Source organism: Ursus maritimus, unplaced genomic scaffold (assembly GCF_017311325.1).
Source record: "Ursus maritimus isolate PB19 unplaced genomic scaffold, ASM1731132v1 scaffold_2, whole genome shotgun sequence".
Taxonomy (NCBI): domain Eukaryota; kingdom Metazoa; phylum Chordata; class Mammalia; order Carnivora; family Ursidae; genus Ursus; species Ursus maritimus.
The window spans coordinates 24,901,525-24,921,901 of NW_024424452.1; the positions used below are offsets into that span (position 1 = coordinate 24,901,525).

Below are 20,377 nucleotides of genomic sequence, written 5' to 3' on the forward strand. Positions count from 1 at the left end.
AAGCTCTTTTACTGTCCGATCTCACAGAGGAGAAAACTGAGTCTCAGAGAAGCGAGCGCATGCCCAAGGCCACACAGTGGCTCAGAACCAGGGCAGTGGTTTCTCTTAGTTCCCCGAAGGGGGCTGACCAGGGCCAGCTTTCAAGCTGTCACTCAGAGCTGTCTCCAGCGGTGCAGAGAGGAGGGAAGAGAGAAGGGAGGGAAGGAGGAGGAGACTGGAGTCTATCCAGTGTGTCCTGAGCTCCCAGCAGTTCTTGCCTGCTCCCAAGAGAGCTCCAGTGAAAGGGCGTCTCTCCTCCACTCAGGCCTGAAGGTGGCTTCCTTGGGCCTCAGGATGCAAAGGTGGGGGCTGTGGGCCACGGTGGCCTCCCTGACCCTCCTCTCTGCACAGGCCTTTCCACAGACGGACATCAATATCAGCCCAGGTGAGCACCGGGACCAGGGCCGGAGCAGGTGGAGAGGAGGACGGATGCTTCACGGACACTTGAGGCTCTGTCGGTGAGGCCTAGCTGCCTGGTGTGCAGGCCCGCCTGACCCAAGAAGTGGTGGGAGCTGAGCTGAGCCTCCTGACAGCCCTTCCGGCTCTCCTCCCTCCACCCCAGGGATATTGTCCCTGGTGCAGACCCAAAGAGTCCTGATTTTTAAATCCCAGCTTTGCATCTTAAAAACTGTGTGACCTCGCCCAAATTTCTTAACCTCTCTGAGCTCAGCTTCCTTTGGAAAATGGCGGTCAGGGTAGCAACTTCTGGGGCAACTCTGCAAGGGAAGTAAGATAAAGTGGGAAAATGTTTCATGCTTGGTGCCTGGTACCACAGCAAGTTCCTGAAAAATGGGGTTTCTGTTAGGGATTTGGCATCGAGGCCCCCTGCCCCCACCTTGTCTGTGACAGCTATTCCCAGGGACCTTTCAGACCTGCTGCTTGCAGGTTGGGCACGCAAGGGGACACAGTTGTCCCTCTCGTGACCTCCCTGGAGGTCACTGCTCTGTGGCCCACTTCTATGGGTTTTCTGTGTCCCCAGCAATTAGAACAGCAATTACCAGCCTCTGGCATGTGGCCTCCCAGTGTCCCACGTGAAAGACTCAAGGCTTCAAAGGAGCTCAGTTTCTTCCTTTTTGCAATGCAGAGACCCGGGTGCTCACTGTGAGGGACCCCTGTCTGGGCGGGAAGATTCCTGAATTCTGCAGTCTGCTCTGGTCTGACGATCTTGTATGTCACCTCTACCGTGAGGGTTCTTTCCAAACACTGTTTAAAATATTTAAAATAATAATAATACCTATAACCAGTTAAGATTTGCACAGTCCTCTCTATGTGCCAGGCATTGTTTCAAGCACTTTTTGTGTATGGATTTATTTAACGTCCACAGTAAGTCTATGGCAGAGATGCTTTTTTGATCCTCTTTAAAGTACGATCGCAATGAAAGACTCATAAGATTCCCATAAGACCCCATTATTGGGCTGTTACGGTGCTGGGGTAAATTGAAACAGTGGGGTGACAGGGTTGCCAGAGAAAACACCTGATGCCCACATTTGAATTTCAGATAAACGATCATGTTTTAGTGGAAGCATGTCTCAGAGATTGTGTGGGACATAGGCTCAAAGTGATTTGTGGTTTATCCGAAATTCAGATGTACCTGGGCGTCCCCCTTAAACCAAGGTGCGTGGTGGTCTTTGTGCATTTGGGCAAGCATTAGGGGCTCCGATCTGTCATAAACTCTCTGAGTGTCTGTCTTAGTCGGCTCGGGCTGCAAACAGGAAGTTACCGCCAACAGTTCTGGGGGCTGGAAGTCAAACTGCTGCCTGACTCCTTTTGCTGGTGAGGGCTCTCTTCCTGGTTTGCAGATGGCCACCTTTCTTGTTGAGTCCTCACGTGGCAGAGAGAGAAAGAGCATGTGCACACGCTGGTCTCTCTTCCTCATCTTGTAAGGACACTAATCCCATCGTGGCTCCCCTCCCTCATGACCTCATCTAACCCTAATTACCTCCCAAAGACCCCACTTCCAAACACCATCACATTGGGGGTTGATGCTCCAACATATGAATTAGGAGGGGACACCAAAATTCAGTCCATAACAGTGACTTTGCATCCTTGCTCTTAGGCCTCAGTCTCCTCATCCATGCAGTGGGTGAGCAGGAGAGAAGTTGGACAAAACATCCTTGAAGTCTGTCTTGTATATCCTATGGTCTTGCCTTTCTTTTTTTAAAGATTTCATTTATTTATTTGACAGAGATAGAGACAGCCAGTGAGAGAGGGAACACAAGCAGGGGGAGTGGGAGAGGAAGAAGCAGGCTCATAGTGGAGGAGCCTGATGTGGGGCTCGATCCCATAACGCTGGGACCACGCCCTGAGCCGAAGGCAGATGCCCAACCGCTATGCCACCCAGGTGCCCCCACGGTCTTGCCTTTCTGTCCCGTGTGTGTGGGAAGGGCCTGTGGCACCTCTTTCTGAGCATTAAGTTTCCTCCCCTGGAGAGTGGGAATAATAATGGTGCCTACTAAATGTTTTGGGACCTTCAGTGAGATCGTGCAGATGAAGTGCTTAGCACATAGTAGGTGCTTAAAGAATGAAAGTTATTACTGTTAGCTCTTCTGCTACTGCAGTTGTTGGTGATATGATAGAAATGGTCAGGAGACACAGTTTTCTGTTGTGACAGAAGCCTCCCTTGGAGAAAGGACCTTCTAGATGTCTCTCCCCCAGCTCACCCTATTTCTACTGATAGGGGGGGACTGAGATCACTTCAAACCCAGCAATCTTGGAGAGCTCAGAACTGGAGTTGGCAGGAAGGGTCAGGGAATCCATTCAGCCCAACCCTTCCATGTTACAGTTGGAGAAACTGAGGCCTACAGAGGCCAGTGACCCTGCCAAGGTCATCATCCGTCCAAGTGGTAGTTCTCCTGCACTCCAGGTGCCCAGCTGGGCAGAAAGCCTAGTTTGAGTCTGAGCAGACGGATCTTCTAGAGAAAAGTGACTTCAACCCAGAAGAGAATGTGTGAGTGTACGTGTGCGTGTGCGTGTGCGTGTGTGTATGTGTGTGTGTGTGTGTGAGAGTGCATGTTGACGTGTGACAAGGAAGGACTTCTCTGTGATCCTGGTGGGCATTTGCAGACCACGGAGGTGAGTGCACAGCCAAGAGCCCTCCTTGTTGAGAAGGAGCCTTGTTTGTCTTCCTCCTCTGGGTCCCAGCCTTCCTGTGCAAAGCAGAACAGAGCATTGGTCATTTCTTCACTCATCCCAAGTCTCCCGGCCTTCCATGAACATGCAAATATATGCACAGAGGGCAACTCAGCCATACCTCGAGATTTACTTTGGGGGGAAAAGAAAACCTTTAGATACCTCTGAGAGACTTGGGAGGATTTAGCCAGACTAGAGCCTTTTCCCAAAACCTTTTCTGCGAACCTGGCTTTGATCACATTGTTCAAAGGGATTAATGAATGTAAAGTGCTTTAAAAGAGAGCCTGGCACCTCGTAAAAGCTACATAAATATTTGTTATTATGGTTTTTCAACCATTACCGTCAAGGTTCCTTTCCTGGCTCCTGAGGCCAAGAACTCTTCACAGCAAAGGCAATTCCAGCAAAGCATTTAAAAAGCGGGGTGGGATGGTGCTTCTGCAGGGCTTGGCGGGGGTGGGGGGGGCATCAGGCTGGCATTGCACTCCCAGCTCCAGGCGGGTTCCAGGGCCCGGGCTGTCTCCACCGCGGTAATATCTACCGCTTACTAGAATGCCAACCATGAGCCAGGCCACAGCTTCCTTGTGAAGTAGGCATTATCATCATGTCCATTTTATAGATGAGAAAACGGAGGCATGAAGAGCTGAGTGTCCAGCGGGGGCCGTTAGAATCCAGAGTCCAAGCTGGAGCCTAGAGGTCTGCGCAACTGGATGCCCGCCTTTCCTAGAATCCCCCTTGGAGTGTGGATCATAGAGTCAGATCCTAGAGTGCCCCATGGACACTCTGGCCCGATTCCCCTCCCCACCTCTATGGGCACAGAGCCCTCAGCATATTTCCGGACTGCAGCTGAGTATAGGATGACTCATTGCCGTGCGTGGGTTCCTCTCCCCAGACTGTGAGCAGCTTGAGGGCACAGACCTCAAAGCCAAATAGGCACCCAGAGGCATGGACTTATTTGCTCGATTAACTTTTGATCTTAGCTCAGGCTGCCATAAACTATGGTAAAAACAAACAAAAAATCCCCCCCCAAAACCCCCAAACCATCGGCTGGGAGGCTTAAACAATCGGAATTGATTTCTCACCGTTCTGGAGCATGGGAAGTCCAAAATCAAGATCCTGAGCAATTTGGTTCCTGGTGAGTACTCTCCTGCGGGCTCCAAGATGGCCACTTGGCTGTTTCCTCACCTGGCAGAGAGAGACGTGGGGGGGAGCTCTGGTCTCTCTTTCTCTTCTTATAAGGGCACTAATCCTATCGTGGGTGCCCCCCCCCGGACCCCATCTAACCCTACTCCCCTTCTAAATGCCCCACTTCCAAAGACATCGGGGGATTAGGGCTTCCCCATATGAATTTTTTTTTTTAAAGATTTTTATTTATTTATTTGACAGAGATAGAGACAGTCAGCGAGAGAGGGAACACAAGCAGGGGGAGTGGGAGAGGAAGAAGCAGGCTCATAGTGGAGGAGCCTGACGTGGGGCTCGATCCCATAACGCCGGGATCACGCCCTGAGCCGAAGGCAGATGCTTAACCGCTGTGCCACCCAGGCGCCCCTTCCCCATATGAATTTGAGGAGCGGGAGACACAAACGTTCAGTCCATGACACTGTTACATTTGGTGTTTAATGTATTTATCTTACAAATGAGAAAACCAAGGGCAGAAAAAAAGATGTTTTCTGGAGGCACTTAGTGTTTAGGGATTTCTGGGTTCATCCTGATACCACCACTTGCTAACTGTGGGAATAAGTGACTTAACCTCTCCGAGACTCAGTTTCCTCAGCTGTAAAATGGGGATGATACTGATACCCTCTGAGGCTGGTCTTAGCGGTTACATTCTCACCACCGAATGAATGGCTGCTGTTTGGGCAGTAGAAGAAATGGCCCAGTGCTTTTTTCCTCTGTATCATGTGGCCACACACGTGGCCCAGAGAAGGGAAAGCAAAGCTCAGGCATGAGAGGCCCAGGACCACCAGCTCTGGAAACCAGAGCCAGGACTCACTGGTGAGGACAGTCTGATCGTGGGACATGTGAACCAGGGAGGCGGTGGGAAGGAGAGGCAGTGATGGTGACAGAGCCCTCCCAATCGCCACCTTCCAAGACACTGGAAGACTCTTCCTCCTGTCTCCTGGGACATCTGGGGCCCAGTAGTGGGAGTGGGGTGGGGGTTGGGATGTGGACCCCAGAGCCTTTCTCACCTCCTCTCCTGGCTGGCTCTCAAGGCTGATCTGGGCAGGAGGCAGCAGAGTAGTGCAGTTGTAGGCGGCTGGATTGAGGCCAGGGGAGCAGGCAGCCAGATTGAGTGGGAAGGTGACAATTTATTCTTTTAAAAAGAGAGAGAGAAAAAAAAATGAGCCCTGAACTCCACTGGTGTGTTCTTTTTTCTTCACAAGCTCAGAGCTCCCAAAGACTTTGACTCCCACCCCAGCTGGGAGACCTTGGTGGCCTTTAGTGCTGCTAATTGAAGTAAAAGACCTTACTGTTTGGCCTCCTGGTTTCCAGAGCAACAAGCTTCTTTGTGCATCCCTTCCCCTCTCTACCCCTCCACCCTCCCTCTGTCACCTCTGGCCTCATCTCTTGCCTTCCCCCCTCTCAGATTCCCAGCTTGGCCGAACCATTTGCAAATGTTCTCCAAATGTTCCATTCTCTCATACCTCAGGGTCTTTGCACCTGCTGTGTCCACACAGCACCTGAAACATTTTCTCTGACTCTTACCTTTCAGGTCTCAGATGAGACATCATCCCCTCCAGGAAGCCTCCCAGATCTCCAAATCCTTATACGGCACGTTTAGGTGCTCCGATGGCAACTCCCTGAAATTCCTCATCCGGGAAGGGGTCTCTGGTGCCCTGTCTTAATCACCCCACAGGCTCCTTGAAGAGAGGGTTGGGGCAACCACCAGTTCAACTAGGGAGACAAAAGGGGCAAACAAATAACCAGCTTCCAGAAATAATTTGGGGGCTGTTCCCTCAAGGTTTTGCCTGAATGACACACATCCACAAATGACGTATTAATGACGTTTTATATCTGTTCTTATTTTTCTTAATGTCGATCTCCATTAGACTGTAAGACCCAAGAGGTCAGAGGCCACCTCTGGGAGTTGGCCACAGTATCTCCAGCATGTAGCCAACTAACTGCTTGAGCCCAAGTTGGTGCTCAAACGGGACTTGTTGAATGAAAAAGGGAATGAATGAAGGACCAGACCGTGAAGACTGAGACAAAAGGAAATGGGCTTCAATACAGCAGGAATCCCTAAATTAGGTCTGGAGCCATATAGCCTGGCTTTAAAAACTACCTCTGCCACTTATGGGCTGTGTGACCTAGGTCAAGTTACTCAACCTTTCTGTCTTCCAGTTTCTTCCTCTGAAAAGTGGGAGGAATTGTGAGTACCCACCTGGTAGGATGTGTGAACGCTAAATGAATTGTTATATACAAAGAACTTGACACATGCCTGGCTCCGATGAAAGTTCAGTAGTGTTGGTCCTGTTTATTATATTGCCATCATTAGCTGACTTGTAAAGCTATAAGCCTAGAGAAATCCCTTCACAAGAGAGACACGGATTAGTGAAGGCTATTTTGGGGTTCAGGCTGATGAGAGGCCTCTGGGACCCTTCTATTCTCAGTTTCTCAAATCCCTAGAGGAAGAAGGGGTGCGGGATACGAGGCATGGTGGAGTTCATTATCATCCCAGTGCAAACACGTGGCTTTTTGCCTCCCAGATCTTTCCAATTAAAGGCCTTTGCCTGCCCAGGTGGAAAAGGGAGTAATTGAGCAGTGACCTGTCACAGCCCCATTTTCTGGTATGTTTCACTCCAGGCATCCATAACCACCATTTGTTCAGTGGAGAAAATCAAAGGAACCAGCGGTGTGGAGGAAGGAGCTTGTCTTCCACAGGGAGTCTTGATTTAAAATATCCACCAAGCTTTAGGACCCAGAAGAAGCCTTTGGCCCTTAGGGAGAGGGGAGTGAGGACCCTCGCCCCCTCCTTTCCCCTTCCAGCCCCCTTCATTTAATTATGCACGGCTCTCTACGTATAGTTCCACAAAGTCCCTACAAAGAGCTCAGCAACACCCAGCATTACAAGAAGAGACAAGCCAGGACTGCCCAGCACAGCTGCCTGGGTGGGGGAAGGGCTGGTTCTGGTCAAACGGGAAAGCCCAGGGGCTCTGGTCGGTGATGGGAGGCATGGAACCTGTCTGCTTAGCATAGCTCTCTTGATTAAAACAACGGACTCTTTCTTTCCCCCAAATAAATGCACAGAGGTACACACATGTGCACACGTACGCATACACACTTTTGATTTTGCATTTCATTTCAGGGGATTCGCTGGATCCCTGAAGCCCCATCAACCCTGGTTATGAACCCCTGAGCTAATCATTAATAATCATACTATTACAGAGCAATCCATACATGCCACGCATTTGGCGAATTGATCTGGCCCAATTAGTTGGTCTACCAACCTCAGGAATAGGTGCTAAAGGACTGCTAACCATTCTCAGTCCTGTTGATTTCCCATGATGAAACATCCTGTGGGCTTTAAGATCAAAGGCTTTGGTGTCCGGAGGCTGAGCTCACATCCCTATCTGCCAGTGACTAGCAGGATGACCTTGGGCAAGTCACTTGACCTGTCTAAGCCTCGGTTTCCCTGTATATGTTTGGCACATCACAAATGCTGTGTGAATGTTGCCCACTACTTAATTATTCAAGAGCTCAGCCAGCTGTTATATGGCTGGAAAGGCAAAGATCCCACATCGTTGGATGGCCACAAAAGGGACCCCAAAGATCAGCCAGTTTGAGAGCTGAGAAGGGAGGGAATGTGCCATTGTCACATGGCACGGCAGGCTTAGAGCTGGTGGCTGGGACCCAGGCCTCCAGATCTCAATACAACAGATCTCACCACTGCCCACTGCAACAGGTGAGGTACGTAAGATTGTTCAAGAAACGTTCTCAGCATGCCTTCCTCCCCCCAGCCAGTCATCCTGAGTGGTTTCCAAAAGGAGTATCTCCCAAGAAGCCTTCAGGGGGCTGACGCTTGGGAGAACTTGATTGTCTCAATCATGGGTTTTCCATGCGTGCTTTTTTTCAGAATTAAGAACACATCCTGAACCCCAGGAGATCGATGGGCTTACAGAGATAAAGATGGGCTATCGTTTGTCAATAAACACGTGGAAAAATGTCCGCCCTCACCACAGAGCCCAGAATTGCAAACTGAAACAAGATACCATTTTTTTGGCTTATAAAATTTGCAAAGATTGGCATGAAAGTGATAACACTCTGCGCTGGCAAGGGCACTGTGAGATGGGCACTCTCAGGCATTACCGTGGGAGTATAAATTGCTTTCAGGAGGCAATTTAGCAAATTGTATCAAAGCCTTAAACATCTCTCGGAAAATCACCAGAAATGCTGAAAAAGCCTGATGCACAAGGGCTGTTCATCTCAGTATTGGGTGTAATTGTTTTTAAAAAAGGGAACCAGTCTAATTATCCACAAATAGGGGAATGATTAAATAAACTCTGGGGGGGGGCACTCAGTGGAGGATTCGAGAGCTATTTAAACAATGTTTACAAAAATTTATAATGACATGGGGGAAATATATTCTCATTTTGGGAACTCGGAATACTGACAGGTATGTATAGTACAATAGAACGATTGAATTTTTACAAATCCCTGCATTCAAGCATGACATGAAGAAAAATACCTCAGAGCAGTAACTTTTCCAAGTGTTCTATAATAAGCATATATTACTTCTGTCATTCGGTAAATGTTAGGTATGCACGTGTTCTTTGGACCACAGGCGTAGAATTTTACTAATCATAATGGGCCATGTTTGATGTTCATTCTTGAAAAGATGTCGTAAGTGATAGGAACACTGTCTGCACACTGCCAACCCTCCTGCCAGTCTGTTTTCTTTCTGCCCACAGCCATGCCGGAGCTGCCCCGGGCTTCCCTGTGCCCACTGTTCTGGATGGAGTTCAAAGGCCACTGTTACCGATTTTTCCCTCTCAATAAGACTTGGGCTGAGGCTGACTTCTACTGCTCTGAGTTCTCTGTTGGCAGAAAGTCCGCCAAACTGGCCTCCATCCACAGGTGAGTGAACATCCATCCCCCTCATGGCCCAACCAAGCACACCCTTTGGAAAGGGGAGTGAAGAATGGCAATTCTCCCTGCTGTTTCTGTTGGGTAATTCTTGCTAGCTTTGCTCTAGCCCAAATTCTCATTGAAATTGGTCCAGCCCAGTTTCTCATTGAAACAGTAGAAGGCAAAGCATTTAGCCTGGGTGGCGAATAGCAAGCTGCTGGGTCCATCTTTGTAAGTGCTGATTTTGTGCAAAGGGCTTGACCCTGTGATACAAGTCACATAACATACATACAAATATATGTATGAGTCATATATTATATGACTATATATGAGGAATCATAACTGACATTTATTTGCTAGGCGTTTGTATACATCATCATACTGAAGCTCTCTCAAACCATATTAGGTAAGTATCTTCATTGTACAGACACAGAACCTGATCTTCCAGAAAGGTGACTTGCTCAGGGTTAGCTAGCCATAAAGTGGTGGTGCTGGGATTTGAACATGAACTGTCGAATTCCATAGCCCACCTACCAAGGCCTCCTTCCACATTCCTCTGTGTCTCCCAAGCCCCAGCCACACAGACTGTCTCAAAGTTCTCCGGTCTGGTGCAGCCTTTTTGCTCCTCCATACCTTTGCACACTCTTTTCCCTCTGCTGGGAATTCCCATCCCCATCTTCTCCTCCAGATTAACACCTCCTCAGCCTTCAGGCTCATCTCTTCACTGAAGTCACCCTGACCCCGTGGCACCCTAGTTGCACTCCTCTCCCACCTCTCCTACAGCACTTTTTTCATCACCCTATTATGACTTGTTTTCAAGTCCTCAGACGTCCTCGCCGGTGTGTGGGTTCCTTGAAGCCAAGTTCACTATGTCCTATTGGTACCCACACTACAACTTCACAGTCCTGCTTCTGTTTTTCAAGAATCTCAGAAACTTGAAGTCAGAAAGACAGTTGGTTATCTATGCTTTAGAATCACCGAATTTTGGTAAGAACAGAGAAGGGGTCCTCTGTCTTAGTTTGTAAGCGAGTCCTCCATGTTTTCATCCAACCGATACGGAGAGCTCCACTGTGTTCTCAGCGGTGCTGGAGAATGTAGCAAAGCAGTCAGGTCTGTCAGGAGAACAGGAACCACTACAAATATTCAACACAGAGAATTTAATACACATGAGTGCTGGAATCTAAGAGCTTAAAGAGGCAGTAGTTGAGGCAATCCGGAGATTCACAATGGCAGGAAGCCAATCCCACCCCTAACGGGAGGACAACCCAGTCTTAGGGGAGCTGGAGCCACTGAGGTGAGGCAGCCCCAGCCAGCAACTCCCAAGGCAGAGAGGGAGACAAAGACCCTGGCTTCTCTCTCCCTGCCATCTTCATCTGTGCCTCCCATCACGGGCAGGGCAGCTGGCAAGAAAACCGGGGAAAAGTGGTCTTCAGGGCAAATCCCCTGTGATAGAGAACAGAGCCCAGGATTGGCACTGACAAGAATGGATCAAAGTTCTCAAAAATTGCGAGCCTATATGGGAAAATGGGATCTGCGTGATAAAGAGTAAATTTTAAAATGATTCCAGGGGCGCCTGGGTGGCTCAGTTGGTGAAGTGTCTGACTCTTGATTTCAGCTCATGTCATGATCTCAGGGTCATGAAATCAAGTCGCATGTCAGGCTCCACGCTCAGTGTGGAACCTGCTTAAGATTCAGTCTCTCCCTCTCCTTTTCCCTCTGCCCCTCCACCCTCCACCCCAGCACTTGTGCTCTCGCTCTCTCTCTCAAAAAAAAAAAATCCAAATGAAGATTTCCCTTTAGCCAGACCACAGGAAGGGCGGCTCAGCCTGCTCATGGTGCTTGTAACCTCGACCTTGGTTAGCTGGGCATCAGAAAGGATTCCAGGCAAATTGGGGCTTCTGGCAACCCCTGACCCAATTCCTGTTCTTTTCTGCCTCAACTTACCTTCTTCCTATCTTCTCAACTCCTAGTGCCCTGCCCCTCCCTGCCTTTCTTATACTAACATTCTCTCCCTCTCCTCTCCTGTACAGGTAGGTTTCCATGTTGGCATATACTTTCCCGAAAACATGTAGGAAAGTTAAACCCGAACAATTCATTCACCTATTATTCATGAAGTTCAGTTTGCATAAAGCTAGACACCGTTATAAAATCCCTAATTACATCTTGTCTTTGAGACACAGGCCGCCTTTGTATTTCTGGTGTTCTCTTCATGCTTTTTCAATTTTTTTCTTCCATAATTACACACACAATCAGCTTATGTCCACAGAGCATCTGATTGAAGCTTAAGATCCTCATACTTTCTGCTTACCTAATAATTTCCGTCTTTGTTTCAAGCGACAGTTGAATTGAATTAAGTTCATCTGATCCATGCTCCTTATTACTTGCAGTAGCACCTTGGGCTTCTCTCTGTTCCTGTTATTTTTGAGCAGATATGGGGGAAATGCAATAAATTATTGAAATAGTTTCCCAAGCAGGTGTTATTGAACAAAGATGGCAAAATCACTAAAATTGACTGGGCAGCCACTCCACCAGATGACTGCTCAAAATGTATGTTCAGCAGTCAGTGTAGCCAAACTGTGCCCGAGAGAAGCATTGGGGGATGCCAGTGCTTACCCAGCTGGGTAGGACCAAGGTCAGTGACCCACTGAGCTGAAGAACACTTTGTTCCCAGAAATTGGATCATTCCCATGTCAGACCACACTCTCTTGGAGCATTGATATTGAATGGAGCCTGCTGACAGCATGAGAGAAGATGTCAAATAGAAATAAGACTTGGTGTTGGTCTGTGTGGTCCTTGTGGCCCATCTGGGGAGACCAGACCTTGAGAAATAAGAGAACTAAACCAACCAGCCTGCCCCTGGGAGGTCAGAAGTGGGTTCTCCAGGCGGTCCAGGAATGGATAGGGGGTGCTCACGGAAGGCTTCCTGGAAGAACTGGTTCTGGCTTAGGACCTTGAAGAATTTAGGAAGCTTAAGGATTGGGAATAGCAGATGTTCCAGATGGAGAAGTCCATGGGAGGAGCTGTTAGGTGCCTTAAGGGCACTGGAGTCAGACAGTCCTGGACTAGTCCCAGCTCCATCACTTCCTCTGAGCATGATCTGACCAAGGAGACCAAGCACTTGAAACTCTTCCACAGTTAGCTCAGCTGAATACTCAACAGTGGGAGCTGTTATTAGCTTCATTTATTATAATCCTAGGCATCTCAGGGGCTCAGTTCTTACTTAGCGTTCCCATGTCAGCTCATCTTTCTGAGGGCACGGAAGCCCTGCCTCGCTCACCCTCTTTCCCCTCTGTTTCCTCCAATAGTATCGTGTTAGTCCCTTCAGGCTGCTGTTGCAACAATACTATACACAGTGGGGCTGATAAACCACAGAAATTTATTTCTCCCAGTTCTGGATGCTGGATGTCCAAGATCAGGATGCCAGCATGGTTGGGTTCCAGGTGAGAGCCCGCTCCCTGGTTCACAAATGGCCTATCTTCCTGCTACATCCTCACATGGTGAAAGGGGTTGAGAGTGCTCTCCGGCATTTCTTTTATCAGGGCACTAATCCCATTCATGAGGGCCCCACCCTCATGCACTAATCACCTCCCAAAGGCCCCATCTCCTAATACCATCACATTGGAGGTTGGGTTGCAGCATATGAATTTGGGAGGGACACAAAGATTTAGTTCCTAACAGTATCTATTAAGCAGCTCCCTAAATATGACTGCCTGGAGAATGGTGTCAAGAAAGATTCTGAGTGCCAGAAGTCTGAGTGCTTCTGGAATGGACTAGTAATTTCTTCCACAAACACAAAATTAAGAAGAATAAACATGGCTGCTTTGATTTGCTACCAATGGCTCAAGACAAAGGAAATTTAATAGTGGGCATTTGAGGCAAGGCGGCAGCCTTTGGAGAGCAGCCATTCAGATGAAGCCAACGAGAGCAGATATGCGCTGCGGCAACATAAAGGGTATGCCAACGTAGTCCTGTTTTGAAGCGAGTTACTCGTTAGGTGTTAGGTCCGAGGGTGATAATTATTACTTTATCATAACTTCTTCAACACACTAATGTTTACCTTTTAATGCCACGTGGAAGCCAAAGATGGGAATCCCTTATCCAGCGGGATCTGTTCCTCAGGGTCTGGGAACAACTTGAGTGGAGTGTGCCCGTTGTTTGTCCATTGGCTCTCACCTCCCTTGCCCACCCTTCTGAGCTCAGCCAGTGGAATTTCCAGGCTCACCGATGTCCAGGCACTGGGTGTCTCCCTGCAGCAACTCCAAGTACCATGTCTATACCCCATGACTGTAACCCAAGAGGGAAAGGCAGTGATGGAAACTGGGCCTTCTCTACATGCTTGTGTCCATTTATCAGGGAGGAGAGTTTCCAAGATGCCCTTACAAACTTCCCCTTACATCCAATTGGCCAAACTGGGTTTTATGGCCAGTGGGAGCTGCAAAGGAGGCTGGAAAGTGAAATCTAGCTTTCCTAACTTCTTATGCAGGTAAGAGGGATTAGTCGTGGCTGTGGAGTAAGCAATCAGACGTGTCTGCCCTTGTGCCATTTTGATGTGAGGGTTCAATGAGTTCCTGTGTGCAAAACACATAACACGGTGTTCAGGAAACACGTTAATTATCAAATGGAAATCTCTTTGTGTCTGTCTTTCTATCCATTCATCCATCCATCCATCCATCCATCCATCCATCCATCTCCATTTCTTTGTTGTTTTTGGCAGCAGACCGCCGTCAGTGTCCTCCACTGATTTCTTTTGTTAGGTGAATTATTTTATAAGCTCTTTGAAATAGGAGGTGAGAATCCCCAGAAGACACCAATGCCTTCTGCTATGGTTTGAATATTTGGGGGGCCAAAGCTCCTGTGTTGAAATCCTAATGCCCAGTGTGATCGTATCAGGAGGTGGGACATTTGGGAGGTGCTTAATCCCTCACGGATGGGATTAGTGCCCATCTACAAGAGACCCCACAGAGCTCCCCAGCCCCTTCCTCCATGTGAGGATATAGTGAGAAGTCTGTGAGCCCGAAGGAAGATGGCCCTCATGTGACCATGCTGGCCCCCTGATCTTGGACTTCAAGCCTCCAGAACTGTGAAAAATAGATTTCTGTTGTTTGACAGCCACCCAGCATGTGGTAGTTTGACACAGCAGCCTGAAAAGACTAAGACATTTTCTAAAGGAGCGTGGACTGTTGAGAGGAGGGCTTTGGTTTGCTGAGTGGGCTCTGTAAGTTCAAGCCCAGAGCTGAATTTTCCAGGAAAGCAAAAGATTTTGGAGATGGTATGCGAGAAAAAAATTAGTAGGATAAGTAAGGACTGGCACCATAAGGAGGGCTTTTGAGAGAAAACACAGGTGTCTAGTGGAGATTTTCATTAAGTTGTTCGATGTGCGCGATGCCCACCTCTTTCTTTGTCTCTTCATGATATTGTCAACAGAATCCACCTTGTTTGCTTGTGCTTTTGAGGCAGATTTAAATTTTTAGAATGAATAGCAGTGCTGAGATCTGCCTTGAACCAGCGCAAATCCAATCCAGAGGTGCCTATGAAAAGACAGTCACGTATGGGTGATGTAATTGAAGAAGAAAAGAAGAAAAAAGCAGGGTTGCGTCATACCCTCAATTTACTGTGGTCGCAGAAGGTTAAGGATTGTTTTCAGTTTTCGACTCTGTCCTATGAAAAGAGGCAAGGAGTAACATGCTTACTCTTGCTTACATTTGCAGCTGGGAAGAGAATGTCTTCGTGTATGACCTTGTCAACAGCTGTGTGCCTGGGATCCCAGCTGACATCTGGACAGGGCTTCATGATCACAGACAGGTAAGGAAGCCATGACCACTAGGTCCTCCTGGAAGCTCCCAGCCAAGATGCTATTTCGATTTAGCCAACCGTGCACATGGAACCTGTATGTCAGGTCGTTGCTACGTGCTACCAGCACACAGAGAGAAATCAAACACTGAGATCCCCCAGGTAGAGTACAGTGGTGTGAACATAGTGTGGTGTGAATACTAGAATACAGTGGTGTGAACATAGTGTGGTGTGAATACTAGAATACAGTGGTGTGAACGTGATGGGAACATAGTATGGTCAGGGAAGGCCTCTGGGTTTGAGTTCTCGGAAAAGCAGACACAAATATGTGATTAGATGTGCAAGAGATTTCTGAGGGGAAAGCTCTGTGAAGAAAGAAAGAGGAAGGAGCCTGAGGAGGCAGGAAAGGTCTCTGGACAGCAAGGTGGGTCTGAAACCTGGGAGGGGAGTGGGGGAAGGAAGAGCCTCTGATTATAGCAGAGTTCTGAAAAAGACTTGGCTAGACCAATGGGGAGTCCTCAGGCAGAGAAGGGCCAGGAGAGGAACACCGCATGGGGCAGAATTGGGCCAGCACTGGCACCCCTGAGTTCTTGCTGAGTCACTGACGGGGCACAGCCTGGGGGAAGCCTGGTCTCACTGTGAATGCAGGGATGGATCCCAAGGGGCAGGGGAACTGAGGCTGTCCGTCAGCCAGGTTCCCTGTAGCCAGTCCTCCTAAAAGAGCTCGAAGCAGTGTCCTTCCATGGCTGCCACAGCCTCCCTAGGTTAGAGACATTGAAGCTACTATCTAATGGGTAAATGGGAGTCAGCCAGAGAAAGAAGCATTCCAGGTAGAGGGACCAGCATGGCAAAAAGCCTGAGGTGTGAGCGATCCTGACGCATTCAAGGACATTAAAGACAAGTGGGTCTGGGATGCAGCACGGGGCAGGGGTCGATGGATTCATGGTGAAGCATTAGGTCAAAAAGGAGAGCTGACACCAGATCTTAATACCTGGCAATAGCACCTCAGCCTCCATCTGGAAATTTTGTCCCCAGACTTTCCCTCGGTGAGCTGAATACTGTCTCTGTTCCGAGAGACGTATGCTACCAGCCCTGCCCCAGAGTGCTGTGGGGAACAAGGCTCCGGTTTCGGCTCCTGTCTTGCCGCTAACTGGCTGGTAGGTGACTTCAGGCGATTTTTTTTTTTTTTAACCTCTCTGAGCTTCAGTTTCCTCAGCGACAAAGTGGGGATGATGATAATAGTGCCTGGTTGTAGAAAGTAAATGAGCTTAGCCTGGTGCTTGGCACACGATCGCAGATCATTAAGGCTGGTGGGAGCTGCTGTCAGTGTAGCCCAGGTAACCATAGAGGCCACACTCGACAGAGGAACATCTTACAGATCCATAGAATTCAGCTGGCAAGAACCTGTGTAGAAGTTGTAATTTTTTAAAAACCTATAAAATTTCTATTGGTAATAGTAACTTTAAAATGGAACTATGGTGGGGGGGATGCGCCTGGATGGCTCAGTCGGTTAAGCGTCTGACTCCTGGTTTTGGCTCAGGTCGTGATCTCAGGGTTGTGAGATCGAGCCCTAGGTCAGGCTCTGTGCTCATTGGGGAGACGGCTTGAAGATGCTCTCTCTCCCTCTGCCCCACCCCCCACTCGTGCACATGCTCTCGTGTTTTCTCTCTCTCTCTCTCTCAAATAAATAAATAAATATTAAAATAAAGTGGGATTATAGAGGTGCCTGGCTGGCTCAGTTAGAAGAGCATGCAACTCTTGATCTTGAGGTCGTGAGTTCAAGCCCCTCATTGGACGTAGAGAGTACTTAAGTAAATAAATAAACAAACGAAATAACTAAATTTAAAAAAAATTTATATATAATAAAATGGGATGATAAATACAGTGAATTGGGGTTTAGGGAACTTGTATGACAAGATTTAAGAATAATAGTAACAGTACAGTCGAAGGGCTCGTGTTTTAAACTTTTCAGGACTGGGCATCGTGAGCCGGGCACTAGCTAAGCCCTTTGCGTGCTTTACTTCATCAGTCCTCACAGCAGCTTTCTGGGGGAGCTGTTAGCCTCCTCGTAAAGGTGCAGAAACGGACCGGAGAGGTTAAGTCCCTTGTCCAGACTGCAGTGAGGAAGTGGGTAGAGCTGGATGGCAGGCCTGAGCCTCTGTCTCAGAGGCGGCATGCTATTTCCATTATCTGACGCCCCCTCCGTAATCATCAGTGCCTTGGGGGAGACTTTTCTAAGAACTTGAATAAATGCAGAAACACCTTGTGTTCCAGAACATTGCAAAGATGCAGTTCTCTCCACAGTTAATTTGCACATTTATTTTAACACCAATCAAATTCCCAACAGGCGTTTTCTTGTAATTGGACATAGCGGTCCCACCTTGGGCAAGAAAAATATACACTGTGTGGACAAAAGGAAAGAAATGAAGGGTGACCCCCTTCTGCTGGTAAATTTAAAAAAAAAAAAAAAAAAGTTGAGTAGGTAAGGTCTTGGATACTGCAGTCACAGACCTGGGTTGGAATCGCAGCACGGATGCTGTATGAGCAGTATGAATTTGGCCACACCAGTCTGAGTCTCGGTTTCCTCCTCTGTGAAAGGGAGACGAGCATGCCCCTTGGAGGGCAGTGAGGTTCAAGCGCCTGGCACGGCACCTAATAAGGCTTCACCAAACAGCAGCTGGCGTGGCGGTAATAACGGTATCTTACATCCACGTAAGGACCCCCGTACTGCCCCACACGGAGGTGTTAGAATGTCCTCCCCGAGCTGGGGCTGGCTCTAATGCCACATCTTTCTCCCGTGGGCTTGCTTTCCTCGACTCCGGATGGGACTGCTCAGGAAGGACAGTTCGAATGGACTGACGGCTCCTCCTATGACTACAGCTACTGGGACGGGAGCCAGCCGGATGACGGCGTCCACGCGGACCCAGAAGAGGAGGACTGCGTGCAGATATGGTACCGGCCCACCAGCGGTGGGTGCCCCTGAGACCAGGACTCTCGCAGGGGTGCTGGGGAGGTGCCACGGATGGCAGGGAGGCTGGCGAAATAGGTGGCTGGGGGCGTCCTTTTCCACAGCGGATGCAGTTTAAACAGTACGTAGTGGCGCATGGTTGACACGCGGACTGGGATTTGAATGAAAAGGTATTAGTGGCAGAAGCACGGGGGCGGGTGGGGGGAAGGACTTGTACAAAGAGCAAAGGACGGTGCTTCTGTGTCAGCTCACCAGTGCACTGACGTGCAAGCCCCTGCCCCAGGCTCCTGAGTATTAGAACAGGGGTGCGCCTGGGGCAGTGAAAAGAATACACACCTGGGTTCGAACCCTAGCCCTACTGCTCTCTAGCTCTGTGTCCTTGCGGGGAATTACTTATTCTCTCTGACATTCCATTTCCTCTTCTGTAAAATGGATTTAGTAATCGTTCCTACCCACAGGGCAGATCTGAGGGCTATAGGAAGTACAGTGGGTCCAGCATGAATGCTCTGTCTGGAACCCCAGCTCCACCCCTTGTTAATCACGTGGCCCAAAGTGAATGCCTTAACCTCTTGGTGCCTCAGTGTCTTCATCTGCAAAATGGGCTCGTGATACTTAACTCACAGGGTTGCTGTGAAGAAGAAAGAAGCTAATGTACATAAAGCGGCCACAATGGCTCGCATGGGGTATTAGCGATCACCGCCATCAGCATTTAATGACATCACCACTCCTCACACCAATCTTGAGAAGTAAAAACTGTTAATATTCTCATTTTGCAGTTGAAGAATCAAAGCTCAGAGAAGTTAAGTGATTTGCTCATGGTCACACATCAAGGAGTGAAGCAGGTTTCAAACAAAGTCCAGATTCAAGTACTCAACTGCTACTCCCTCTGTGCTCCTTTTTCTTTTCCTGATTGGAGGAGGGAGGGATGGAACGGGGACTTGCTACCCTGGGAGCCAGGCTGGAGCCTTGGAGCCAGAGCTGGGCCAAGCCTCTGGGTGAAGTTTGTCCCGCCCCATGCACAGCGGCAAGTCAAGACCAGCTTTATGACAGAGAAAGACTGGACAGCAGCCTTATCAAGCATCAACAAGAAAGAGGTGCCAGTGCAGACATGAGGCCACTGGAGAGGGCTTTTACTCCAGTGGGGGGTGAGGTGACTTTTACTGTGGTAGGTGGACCCTCACCCAGATTCTCTGCTTCTTCCCACCGCAGCTCTGAGGTCATGGAATGATAACACCTGCAACCACAAGTTCCCTTTTGTCTGCAAGATCGCGTCTCTGACCATTCACTGATCCGGTCTTGTCCCCTCACAGCGAGCCCGACTCCAGCACCGTTTTGTAGCCATACCTAGTGTAGATCGGACACTCAATAAATGTGAAACACGGGAGAGATAAAGCTCCCAGGAAGAGATTTTAAACAAGCAAGTCTTAATGCCACAGAGTGGTTACTTGGTCATAAGTGACAGGAAACACAACTTAAACTGGTTTAATAAATAAAAAGGGGAGGTGGATTTATTGCTCCAAGTAACAAAAGTCCAAGGTTGTTCTAGACTCAGAGTTGAATTTCGTTGGCCTGGCTCAGTCTCATTCCACTTTGGCTATGTTGGTTGGCTAGACCCTGTTTAGATGCACATCTCTGGGGCGGAAAGGTATTGAGTCAATATCTGAACCACCTGGGCCCAAAGAGGTGGGCAATTCCCCAAATTAAAACAAAATTATCAACAGATTTATGCATGGCTGGTGGGAATATAAGATGGTGAAGCCATTCTGAAAAACAATATGGTGCTTCCTCAAAAAGTTAAACCTAGAATTACCATATGACCCAGCAATTCTAATTCTGGGTATGTACCCAACAGTATTGAAGACAGGTATTCAAACGTGAGGGGTCATCGCAGCATTATTCATAATGGCCCCCAAAGTGGAAACATCTTTGGGGGTACCACTCAGATGACCTCATCCCGTGGGTCAGGGTCCCCTCCAGAGCCCTGACCAAAGTATACTGCATGCCTTCCTTGGGAACCTTCACTGCCTTTGAAGTTTGGTCACTCTGAGTCCTGGCCTTGGTCTGCCCTCCTGCCAACTTCTTTGTCTGCAACCAAAGAGGCTCTCGGCTTTCGCTCCTGGAGCAAGGGCCCGTTACTCGTCCTTGGCTGATAAGTATCCTTCTGTAGAGCATCAAAGCCTTGTAGCAATAGCCAACCAACCTAGTTAGGCTTATGTGTACTGTTTTGTCTGTTCGTCAATTACCCGATGCATGGCTTCTGCTGGTGCATTCCCTCCCCCCCGGAACGCCCTCCCAGCTCCCTGCACGAAAGTCTGAACCACCTGGTCCCGGGAACTGTATGCGCTCCACCCACCATGACTGATGGCCAGCCTAGAGGGAAGCCATCCA

General features: G+C 48.7%; 1 protein-coding gene across 1 annotated transcript; it reads left to right on the plus strand.

The window, feature by feature from the left end:
- The first annotated feature begins 333 nt into the window (after positions 1 to 333).
- Positions 334 to 19,452, plus strand: CLEC19A (C-type lectin domain containing 19A). The gene is made up of 5 exons (XM_040635267.1): positions 334 to 424; positions 9,075 to 9,240; positions 14,940 to 15,033; positions 17,858 to 17,990; positions 19,199 to 19,452. Exons 1-5 carry the CDS (start codon positions 334 to 336, stop codon positions 19,276 to 19,278), a joined length of 564 nt encoding a protein of 187 aa, XP_040491201.1. The 3' UTR covers positions 19,279 to 19,452.
- Positions 19,453 to 20,377: the final 925 nt, after the last annotated feature.

What these genes read in the sequence shown, in the direction of transcription:
- CLEC19A (XM_040635267.1), top strand. Translation starts at nt 334, where the DNA reads ATGCAAAGGTGGGGGCTGTGGGCCACGGTGGCCTCCCTGACCCTCCTC. An exon ending in AAACTGGCCTCCATCCACAG is followed by an intron (nt 9,241 to 14,939) that starts GTGAGTGAACAT and finishes TTACATTTGCAG; the next exon opens with CTGGGAAGAGAATGTCTTCG. An exon ending in ATGGTACCGGCCCACCAGCG is followed by an intron (nt 17,991 to 19,198) that starts GTGGGTGCCCCT and finishes TTCCCACCGCAG; the next exon opens with CTCTGAGGTCATGGAATGAT.